The sequence below is a fragment of the Odontesthes bonariensis genome, chromosome 6 (genome assembly GCF_027942865.1).
Source record: "Odontesthes bonariensis isolate fOdoBon6 chromosome 6, fOdoBon6.hap1, whole genome shotgun sequence".
Taxonomy (NCBI): domain Eukaryota; kingdom Metazoa; phylum Chordata; class Actinopteri; order Atheriniformes; family Atherinopsidae; genus Odontesthes; species Odontesthes bonariensis.
The window spans coordinates 30135559-30147375 of record NC_134511.1 but is presented as its reverse complement, the minus strand read 5'-3'; the positions used below and the strand labels follow the sequence as shown (position 1 = coordinate 30147375).

At 40.1% G+C, this 11817-nt stretch overlaps 1 protein-coding gene across 1 annotated transcript; it reads right to left on the bottom strand.

Moving 5' to 3' along the window:
* Positions 1-465: 465 nt before the first annotated feature.
* Positions 466-9531, bottom strand: vamp8 (vesicle-associated membrane protein 8 (endobrevin)). The gene is made up of 3 exons (XM_075468218.1): positions 9335-9531; positions 3670-3834; positions 466-2210 (listed from the first exon to the last, which is right to left on the bottom strand). The coding sequence occupies exons 1-3, from the start codon at positions 9347-9349 to the stop codon at positions 2025-2027; spliced, it is 366 nt and encodes a 121-aa protein (XP_075324333.1). The 5' UTR covers positions 9350-9531; the 3' UTR covers positions 466-2024.
* Positions 9532-11817: the final 2286 nt, after the last annotated feature.

Here is an 11817-nt window from a genome sequence, read left to right as displayed (position 1 = left end):
TCTTTTGTTTAAGATCTCACCTGAACTCAGACAACACTTGAGTGCAGGTCTGTTTTCCGTAGTTATAAACGGAGGCAGAGATTTTAGTTATCGCTCTCCTAAACTCTTGCATCATCTCCAAGTCTCAGACATCCTCAAGCTTAAAGATTTTCTATTTGGTTGAATTTTTATGCTTGTTTCACGTTTTAATCTTTCTAAGACATGAAAGCTTGTCTCAGAGGGTTCAGGTCGTGATGAAGAATAAATGAGCTCACACCAAATCCTGACTTTTACGTGTATTAGAACTGTATCTCAACAAATCACTGCATTTATTGTTTTCTTGGCAATATATAGGGAAATTAGGGGTCGCTCAAAGACCTTTGCACAGCACCTTGGAGCCCATTTCAAGAGGTTTTTCAAACATTTTTTTACAATTTTTTTCAGATGTTTTTCCAAATCTTGACCTACAGAAATAAGTAATCAGAGTCCTTTTTGTTTGTTTATTTATATGAATTCTTAAGACAAACTGAGCAGACAACAAAGATGTGCACACCATCACAGCACAGATGAGGTAAATACTATTTATTTAATTCACCAGAATATTAAAACCAGTAAATACCATGAAACCCTTCACAATTCTGCAGACAAAGGAGCTGCGTAATGGAATGATTGTGCAGCTGTCTGGCGTTTCCTTCAAAAAGAGTTGCTTGGAAAAGTTTTTTTTTTTTTTTTTTTTTAAATTGACAGGTGTTCTGTATGAACACAGATAAGACTGCGGTCTCACATGGCATTGATCAGGCCGGCATAAGCAACAGGCTAAGAGGTGGAAAAGGCTACTGCATCCCAGAAACAGGTCAAAAAAACAAAAAAAAAACACGAAAAATGAAGAATTTGTTCCAACATAATCTCCTTTCTATCCCATCATCTGGATAGAAAATGATTAACAGCAGACAAATTGACCTGTGTTATTTTAATTATTATCAGTCTGGATTATATATTTAAATAGAAAAATATTAATTCATCATTAATTCATATTAATTTGATACAATAGAACGAATAATTAAATTAACAAAGACTTTTGTTAGGACTTGATGACTGAAGCAAATATACACATGGGTGAGAATTTGACTATATACAGTTCATATTCAGAAGCATTTTGACCTCTAAAGCTAAACTGGTACCGTAACAACAGCAAGAGGTGAGCAGTGAGACAAACTATGTTACTCCACATGTGAATTCTGAATAAAGGCCTGAAGGAGCTTAACTTCCCAGGTGACTGGTGGACACAAGCCCAGCAGGGGGAGCTCTGTATGGGCTAATCTCTCCTCGCTGGTAGGCAGGAAGAGCCTGCTTCTGGTCGTGGGTTTGCTACGTTAAGCACCAAAGAGGCATGTTTAGGAAAAAGAATAAACACAGATTGGTTACTAACGTACAAATCTACAACTTTGTGTTGTCTTTCCCTCTAAAGACCATGCAAAAGGTCCCACCATAAGTTTAATTTCTTGGCTCAATGTACATGTCTGATATACATCTAAAAGGCACTTGCAGCTGAAACTCTGAAGTGATTTCTCAGCCTACACACTGAATTCTTTTCTTGACTGCCCAAATGTAAAAAAAAATAGAGGCGCTTTGAATGAAAATAGGCCATCGAATTGTAACATTCAATCCCAAAAATGCACTAAGTCTCTCCTAAAATCAACATTTCAGACTGTGCAACATAGGAGTCTGAAGGAGTCTGAAGGAGTCTGAAGGAGTCTGAAGGAGTCTACGTTCATCTTGCGAGGACGAAGGTGAAACAGTTAAAGGTAGAAGTGACGAGACGCCGTGCCCCTTCAGGAAATAAACGGCTTCTTTGCTGGAACTGTAATTCAAAGGGCTTCACAAGCTCATGTGACCTTAAAGTGCCTTAAACCAAAGCATTAAAGTAACAAATGGAAACTAAGGAGTATTAAATATTCATCCAGAAAACACTAATTAGCTACAATCTATATATTACTTGTGTCTGTTTGTGATTTAGTTATGTCTTTATGTACATTTGTGCGTCTTTAGGGCTTGCTGGTGGGATTGACTATGGGGGGCACGGGGGAACTGACAGGAATCACTCCGGTGGCCAGCAGGACGATGATGAGGACGATGGCGAGGACAACCACGATGATCACCACGATCAGCTTGACGTTCTTCCACCAGTAGGAGCGGGCCACTTTCTGAGAAGTCTGCTTGAAGTGCTGAGCCTGGGCAAGGAGGGAGAACAATGTCGTTATAAAGAAATTAAACCGACACGATTGTCAAATATTTAAAACACGTGCACCGCCATGCTGATCAGCTGGTCCCGGCATGCCAAGGCTAGAAGTTTCCTGGATGAAGTTTGGACGCGTAGAGACACGAGGACAAACAAAAACCGAATGGGCGAGGAGCTCGTCCCTGGAAGCGAATTGTCATTCAGATTTATGGTAAATGATGTTAACCAAGAACCAATCGGATGCAGAGAGGTCTGTTGCAACAGGACTAACTCATTTAACTGTCTGAAAACACACCACAAAATGCAGAGTGATGACTGTATGAAGGCCAAGAAAAACAGCCCAACAGCGGTCTAGCATCAACTAGCACCGCATTTGTTTTTAAGACCTTTTAATGATTTAAACAAACAAGTTTTTGTACTATTTTTCATACTTTTCTTCTTAGAGATGCACTGAATCTAGCTGAATGAGGATCACCTGTTTTATTCTGATGAGATTTGGATATTAGCAAGAATGTAGCACAACATGGATGAAAGCATCGTGACGCTTACATAAAAGCTCTCGATATCGATCCAAAATAATCGGCCACAGCATTTTCTGTATCTGCCCCCATTTATGCATGCATTGTATTATTGTTTTTTTTACAAGCCACGGTTAAGATTTAAGCTGATTATTTATGTCCCCCGTTTATATTCATCTGAAAGGGTAAGGGGAAACAAAACTGAAATTCTGTCGCAGTCCATCACTGTTCCTGTTTTTGTTCTCTAACTTCACAAAAGGCCTCTTTTGGGGACTCTATAGTCCTCCTAAAGAGGAAAATTATTTTATCAAAATTGAAAATTGTTCTTATTTGCATCACTTAGAGTGGTGCTGAAAAATTGTCCCCTACAATATGGGCTCTACAGATAGGGTTCAAGCCAGCCAGGTTTAAAAACAGCAGTTAGGGCTCAAATCTCTGGTTGGGGTTTCAGGAGACAATAAGGGTGGGGCAAAAACAGCCAGGGGTTCCTATGGTTAGGTTTAGGGCAAAGATGCAAGCTAGGGCCTATATTAAAAAGAAGACTCCCATAAGGGGTTCCAATTGGTTAGAATTAGGGCATCAGAAGACCATCAGGGTGGGGTATAAATAGCCAGGGGTCTGTGTGGTTAGGTTTAGGGTCAGGTTGTTGGTAGGGGTCTATATTAAAAAGAAGAAGACGCCATCGTTGCGATCATCAGTTCCACTTGTGCTTTTTCTGCTACGACAAAAATCAAAGCGTGACACAGGGCAGCTTGTGCAGTCTGACATCTGAACCCGAGTCTTCAAGCCTTTGGGTTAATGAGCTCATTATTTTAATAAGGTGCGGCAGGGAACAACGTCTCACGAGAACACCCAATTGAAAGTTTAGTTGAGAGAAATAACTTCCTGAAACGAGACCCATTTGTCCACATCTCAACTGTGGTCAACACTGACCCCTGCTTGTAGATCCTCTGACTTGCCCATGAGGTCATCCAGCCTCTCTCCTCGGGCCAGGATCCGGTCCACATTCTGTGTCATGATGTCTTTCACTCCATCCACCTGATCCTTCAAAGTCTGCACCTTGTTCGACTCCGGTGCTTCCGACATTCCTCCCACCTCCTGGAAAGACACACAGACAAGTTACAATTAGCTACAATCCGTATCCAAACAGGATCAAGTTTTAAGTACTGGATGCTTTCCATAGTTTCGGACGATCTCAGAAAAATCAAGAGCTTGTGGGTTGTATCGAAGCGTTTGAAGGATTCGTTCTGGTTGCAGCATCCTACAACACGTTCATAATGAGTTGATGTAACAGCAAAAAAAATCATGTCAAATACAACTGAACTTTTCCACTTATGATGACAGGAACTGTCTGGTGTGAGAAAGATGTACTCCAGAGAGTTAAAAAGTTTAAAATGAGTCAGATCGAGATTCTCAGGGGGATTTAGGTTGTGACGGCTAAACAGCTAGACTTGGATGCCGTTATAGCATCAGTTATATCAGAGCTGGGGAGTATTTCTTCACCTAAACATGAACAAAGAATGACACCGAAGGCTTTTGTCATTGGAAGAGGTATTTAGCTCTCCTTCTGACTGATGTCAACATGTGTGACAATTCTGTGTTATTCCGTTCAGCTGAATGGACCACCAAAGCAGGGGGAGCAGAGGATGTTTTAAAGCGGACATTTGGGTACAAAAGCATGAACGTGGTGTGGAAAATCTACCTTGCACTAATATAAGGAACCACATTAGCGGTTTTCACCCTCATTTAATGTCAGCAAATTCAAGGAACACAGCCGGAATATGATGCACACCCTACCACGTTCAGCATCAATATACTGGCCACTGGTTTGTTAAAGAATTTATTCTTTAATTTAAAGACTATTAATGGCTCGGCTCCAGAATGTACAGCGCTGGTAGATAGTTTGAACAGACCCTATTAGAAGTAAATCTGTATACGAGTCCAAACCTTTGACTGGAACTGGCAATTATGGTTCTCTGATAAGAACCTGCACCACCAACGGTTAGTTTCTTAACTCATTGGCTGCCAGCCATTTTCAGTTCAGAGAGACCCATACTGCCAAGTGTTTTACAGTATTTTGACTGATTTTCCAAGACCCACAGAAAAGTGTGTCTTATGACTATGTACACACCGAAATTACCAAACAAAAGAGTAGACTCTCTTCTTTCATCAGGAAAAAAAAGTTTGTTTCTACCATTTTCAGTCCTTTAGTAATAGACAGTAGAACATAGGTTGGTTTCACCAAAAACAGCTGTTTGACCAAAAAAACGGAGAAAACGAGCTTCTGTTTTTTTTGTGCAAAGTGGCACTGCTGCCACCTTGCGGGTAATTTTGCCAGTATATTCTCTGTTTAGTGTTTACAAGCCTAAGATTTAGTAACAAACTCCGCTAGATTGTCCCCCAGCCCGCTCCGTTAAAAAACGCAATTGACGTCTATAGACGTCTTTGGCAGTCAGCGTTTTTTTTTAAATTGACGTCTATAGACGTCAATGGCACCGAAAGAGTTAAAAAGGCCCAACAGTAACAGATTAATAAAATTGTTGTAGTTATTCATAACTGACTGTTTGACAGGCTGACAGGTTAATAACTTGGTAAAGTGTCCTCTGGTTCTGGCTCAGATCCATCCCTTGTCACTTCTGATTGCAAACCCACCACGTCATGGCAGACTGGGCCTTCAAGAGAGAGGCCTTAAAGGGGAACTCCGGGGCATTTGAAGCGCATTTCCATTGCTAGAGGTTGTCAAATACTGACGGTAGGACACAGACCGGTGCAAATCGGCGCTCCCTGTGTGGAGATAGCGCTGTTTGCGCAGCCTGTCATGCTAACCAAATACGTGGTGGCTAAGGGGCAAGAGCTAAACCTTCCACGTAAAACAACAACTTGCACACTGCAGAAACGTCACACCACTTTATAAACCATCCGACAATAAAGTCACAAGCCTTACCATCAAAACCATATGCATGGTTCTCACATTACTGGCATGGGGAGGTTACAAAACAACTTTATAAACAGCATGTCACTTACCTCTTGTCGGTAGGCGCGCGCATGTGAAAGCCCAAAAGAGTCAATGGACGATAATCCCATATACAAAACAATTATCTTCTCTAGAAAAACTGCGTTCAAGTATTTAAAACATTACAACAATACATGCCCAGTAATATTGTTGTAATGTTTTAAATACTTGAACGCAGTTTTTCTAGAGAAGATAATTGTTTTGTATATGGGATTATCATCCATTGACTCTTTTGGGCTTTCACATGCGCGCGCCTACCGACAAGAGGTAAGTGACATGCTGTTTATAAAGTTGTTTTGTAACGTCCCCATGCCAGTAATGTGAGAACCATGCATATGGTTTTGATGGTAAGGCTTGCGACTTTATTGTCGGATGGTTTATAAAGTGGTGTGACGTTTCTGCAGTGTGCAAGTTGTTGTTTTACGTGGAAGGTTTAGCGCTTGCCCCTAGCCACCACGTATTTGGTTAGCATGACAGGCTGCGCAAACAGCGCAATCGCCGCACAGGGAGCGCCGATTTGCACCGGTCTGTGTCCTACCGTCAGTATTTGACAACCTCTAGCAATGGAAATGCGCTTCAAATGCCCCGGAGTTCCCCTTTAAAGACACAGTAACTTAAAAATCTCAGGTTTTTGAAAAATCAAGTTTAACAAAATAACATTTACAATATTTTTTTTAAACTTAAAATTAAATTCTGGAATGATCTGAATGAGGAGCTCGGACTCAAAAACACATTTATAAACTGAATTGTTTGCCACGTTTAAAGAACTTTTTAAATGGATGTTATACTTATCACTTGGCCAGTGAAAATAGCTTTGTAATATCAACTGTGGCTAACTTTGAAAATAAATAAATAAGGTTTGATGTCATAAAGGTGAGGGGTTATCAGAGTTTGGGCACCATATTAAGCATTTTTACCAGAAGCCTCCTGCAAGTCCCCCACATTTATAGACAAACTCAGCTAAACTGCTCCATGATAACTTTAAGCCTCGTCATTTCCTGGCTATTGCAGATATATCCGTTTGAACTTTAATCAGGTGTGTGCGCATAAACCTTTATAAGAGATTTCCGATGACTAAGGTGCCATTTATACTAATCTGTTTCTATATCGTTTCTATCGCAGATGCACTGTCCATTTACATTAAAATACTGGAATACGACTTCATAGGTGGAAGGATTCAAAGACGCCGGAGCCCATGTAAGCATTCGCATACGATGCTGATTTTAGCAGTTGTAAACGGTGAGAAACGAGGATCCGCAGTGCTGAGCTCTAGCTACTCGTCCTGGTTGGACAACATCACTATGACGTACTCCTCCCTGATTCGCTAGGCTGGTATCGTTGGTCATGTGACTTGAGTGCTGGGAAACTAAAAACAAACATGCGTACTTCACTTCAGTTACACACTTCCTTTCTATTCGTGTCATCGAGAAGAATATGGAAATCATGGACAACCACGATCAGCATGGGAGCCTGCTCCATGTCCTACTGCTGGTAGTACGCTGTGCACAACAATACGTGGCAAGGAGGCGCCAGATTCAACAAGCTTTTATGATGAGAACCCAGCCACTGCAGCAACGCAAGATGCAAGGGCGATCATGTGATGTGATGGCTAATTAGTCATGTGACTAGCGAAACAGCCGATCCCCGTTTCAGAGTAAACAGTTAGGCTTTTATTGAGAGGACAGCAACTTTGTGTGTAAATGTAAATAGTTTGCAAGACGCCGACACGAAGAAATGGTGAAATGAATTAATGTAAACAGAGCCTAAGACTCAGATCTGGAAGTCAGATCAATGGTTTTAAGGCTTGCCTTTATTTTTTAGACGGCTGCTGGTGGCTTTGAGAGCTCTTGCAGTTCCTTCTGACTGTCAAACTATTTCCCTTTACAAGTCTGTGGATGCCTGTTACAGCGTTTGTCTGCATTAATCACACAGTTTTAGGTGTGATTTCAAAGTAGAGATGTTATATGCAGTGTGAGCGTGCATGCAGGGACTTCCTGGTCCCACAGCAACAGTCTGTAAACAAAGGTGTCTCCTGGAAACGGAGCAGGTTTTTTCTCCGTCATCCCTGCCTTCTCTTCCGTACCTTCCCTCCTGACATACTCTGCTGTTTAGCTTGTTTCTACCATTTCTTCTTTTACAGGTTTAATCCTATATATCAGCTTTTTATCATAACCAAGGATGCAATACAGTTCATCCTGTGATATTTCCCTGTAACATAAACCAACATAAAGCCTTTTTCATCATCTCAGTTTGATAGCTATCGAGTGTCAATATTCACTGTAAGAGAGACTAAAAGGTACACTGATGAATATCTTATTTGTGCAGTGCATGACTCTAGCCTTCCTGGAAAACTTGACAATTAATTTACGACGTCCTGGAACTATTTAGCCGACACATAAAGACTAATAACAATAAGGAGAGTCTAAATTGTGTCAACACGGTTACTGAAATCTCTCCAGTAAAATGTTAAGTAACCGACTTCATTTCTCCGGGTAGGACGGATGAAAATCAAAATATTCTCACATCTTATCAAGTCAAATGTGACATTTCCATAATCTGTGAGAGCGTTCCTGACAGGATTTGAATAGCAAGCTGTTGCTTTGTACGTATTGAAATCTCTCTTTAATTCAAGCATTCCAATGGCTTCCAACTTTAAAGGCAAAAATAAATGCTACAGGGCAGAGGAAAACACTGGTCGCTTCTTTAGGTAACCATTCAAATAATAAAGTAGTTATTCTGGTCAATAAACACCAAAAGATATTCAACAGACTCTCGCCAGACAAGCTGTGGTACTATCACAATTAATCAAGTAACTTGTGAAAAGATCAATTACTTATTGCATTTAATTTTTGGAGGAGCTGGAACTTCCTAGTAAAGAGCTGAGAAAGTTAAGGGGTTAAAGGGTCAATTCTCTAAATTCAGATAAATATAAGAGCAGGGCAAGGCCTTAATATAAAACAGCCCTGTTAAAACAGACTGGTTGTGCTTCTGATGCTAACATGAGTGGGCTTAACTGAGGCTAAAAGTTGGCATCCTGGGGACTTAATATCTACAGATCTATGTCCTGAGGGATACTGGCACCTGTATTTTTGATCAGTTTCTATGAGTGGGTTAGGCTAGTTAGCATTAAATAGCTACATAGCTAGTTAAGTACCAGTGAAGGAAGCTCTGTTTTAAGAAATGTGTGAAAAAACAAACGTTTTATTAGTCGCAAACTGCTAAAACTTGCACATGAAGAGTATACTTAAGCTTGTATTGAGTTTGTGGTTTAGTATAAATAAAAAAACTCAACAAAAACTGCACCATTGGGTGCACTAATTTTTCAGTTCGTGTATGAGCTCAGCAGTGGCTGTAAGTAGGCCATTTTGGTGGGTCACACAGTCTTATTGTCTCAACAATGAAGTTTAGACGCCACCTTACCTTTTTCTGACATCAGGCTCAAAAAGTTCACTTTAATGCAGCTTATTCTAATTTTTAAAAACAAACAAACAAACACCTGTTGCACGTCCGGCACTTAATAATAAAGTCGACGGAGATGTTCCCAAAACAACAAAAACAGAAGGTTCAGCCATTGTTATCACTTACCGGATCAGTGTCCATCTTGTTGGAAACAATGCCCTCTGACCGCAAATCGATAGTCTTTAAAGTTGATCTAAAACCGTTTTAAAAACTGTAAAAACTCGAAAGTTTGGTGTCCTGCCGATAAAACTACGTTTCTTCCTGGATTCAACTTCCTGGTTGTTATTTTTTTCCCCCTCCCTTCTTCAAACAGAATTCCTTCGCTTCGAGCCGCCAAAGCTTCCCCAAACGATCAAAGTATGGAATTTCAAGAGTGACTCAAATAAAAAATCTTTAAAAAATAAGAAGAAAATCATGGTGAACTTTATAGGGCAGGGGTCGGCAACGTTAAACACTCAAAAAGCCATTTGGACCCATTTCCCCACAAAATAGAAAACACCAGACCCTCAAAACCCTTTGACATCTTAAATTAAGTTAACACTGCAAATATCGATTTTTACTTTCATGCTATGTATAAAAAAAACTATAGTGTGTTGCATTCATGAAATAAATTAACTGCTACAGAGAAAACGAAATTATATTTCTGCATGCAACAAATACATTTTGAACTCTGAAAAAATGGTTGTCCAACCTAGGTTAGAAAAATTCAATATATCACGTGGTGGTGGATGTCGCACATCGGTGGTTGTGATGTATGTTTTGAGCGACAAAAAATTAAACACGTTTTTTTAAAATGTTACAAGATCACAGAAAGCTTCAAATTTAGAATTACATTTTTTTTTTTTAAACTAACTAACTAAAATAAAAATACATTTAAATTGAATATTCATAATTTATTTATCAAAGCCACAGGATAAAACAGCCACATGTGGGTTCGGAGCCGGGGGTTTTCAGACTTGATATAGAGGAATTTCTGAAAGAATAAGAGTGGAAACATAATGGAAAAAAAGAGCAAATAAATTTTGTATAGGCTGTTGTTAATTGTTCTTACATACTGTATTTATTTTTCCATATTATTGTTTGTTATTCTGTAAAAAGCTTCAGCTTTAAAAACGTCTAAATTACTTTTGCTATTTCTGAGCTGTCTTTGCTTTTTCTTTATTCCTTTTGCTGTCATTTGTATTGTTTTTGCTTTCTCCATTTCTGAATTGCTTGTTCTATTTACCCACTCGAAGACCTGAAATGTTGCCAGTTCAGGTTTCGTCGTTACCGCCCCTTCGTCGTATACAAAAAATTATGTCACAAAAGGCGCGCTTCGGTGTCATTTCGGCCAGTTATCCACCTTTCGATTTTTTGGAACCTTGCGTAGGTTGTGCAATGGGTGGGTTTGAAAAACAGGTAGAGCTGCAGGGAAGAGTCCGTTTTTACAAGCATCTGTACGATTCATCAAAACCCCCCATGGTAAAACCATTGTAAATGGTATAAATAAAAAAACAAAACAAGGTTTAAACTTAAAAAATATGTCAAAACAGTGTACATAGTTTAATTTTTTTATATATGTTTTGTATTACCTGTGACTTCTAGTGAAGCTATTACTGTGGTATCAGGACCATATTATCTCAGCAGCGACACCTACTAGAAAACTAGAAAACTGCAGTAAGTCCAGCACCCTTGAAGCACCAGTATACAGTGATGTCATTGGGCCTCATGCAAGAACATTTTCGTATTTTTATTCTAAATTTCTCTTACTTTTTTCGTACAAAGTTCTTGTACGAACACTCCACGTCAGATTCAACAAAAGCTCTTAACTTCGGAAAAAGTGTGTAAACGACCTGCGTAAATGATGAATGCCACCCGTGCGTATTTAAGGGGCACGTGCACAAGGATAGTAGATTTGCATGCAAGAAATGGGAAGTTATTACGAGTTATGTTAATTCCGTGTCCCCTGTAGTTCGTAATGTCACCGAAATAAAGAAGAAATGGTTTGATATGAAAATGGCTTAAATATGCACTCGATGACAGCAACTAAAGCCGGGCAATCAGTTGTTGCCTCATCATGATGGCTCTTTGATGGGACGGTCCATGAGGGGGGTCTTCTGGCACCACACCTTGTGGTCTGCCTGGGCTGGTTCAGGTAGTGGGAGACCCTCGTTCATGGCAATATTGTACAAATCTGGCATGCCTTCTCTGGGCTATAGAGCAGTTTGCCCCCTGCTGTATCGTAGCACACCCACCTGGCCTTCAGCTCAGTGCGCTCCACAACGGCACGGGTGCTATGTTGCGTATATGTGTGCAGTCTATTGCTGGGTGGAATTGGGTTTGATCGGCGTGTTTCTCTCTGGAGTTGTGTCTCTAGCAAGCTGCATATTTCCATCAGCACAGTCCTTGGCAATCTAAATCGTGATGTAAACCATTCTTCTTTCTCCGCAACGATATCTACACAGTCTCTTCCAAGAGCCTGACGCGCTAAGGCATCCAAAAGTAGTAAGTCAGCCGCTTGTTATGCGTCCCATTGACCTTGTTATATACAGTCAAATTAACCTTCAATTAGTGCATAATTTAAGTCAAACAGAATAATCTCAGCATCATTATGGGGTATAATGTATATA

Coding starts and splice junctions, on each gene's coding strand:
- vamp8 (XM_075468218.1), bottom strand. Junction 2,211..3,669: donor CAGAGGATCTACAAGCAGGG/GTCAGTGTTGAC, acceptor CTCCTTGCCCAG/GCTCAGCACTTCAAGCAGAC.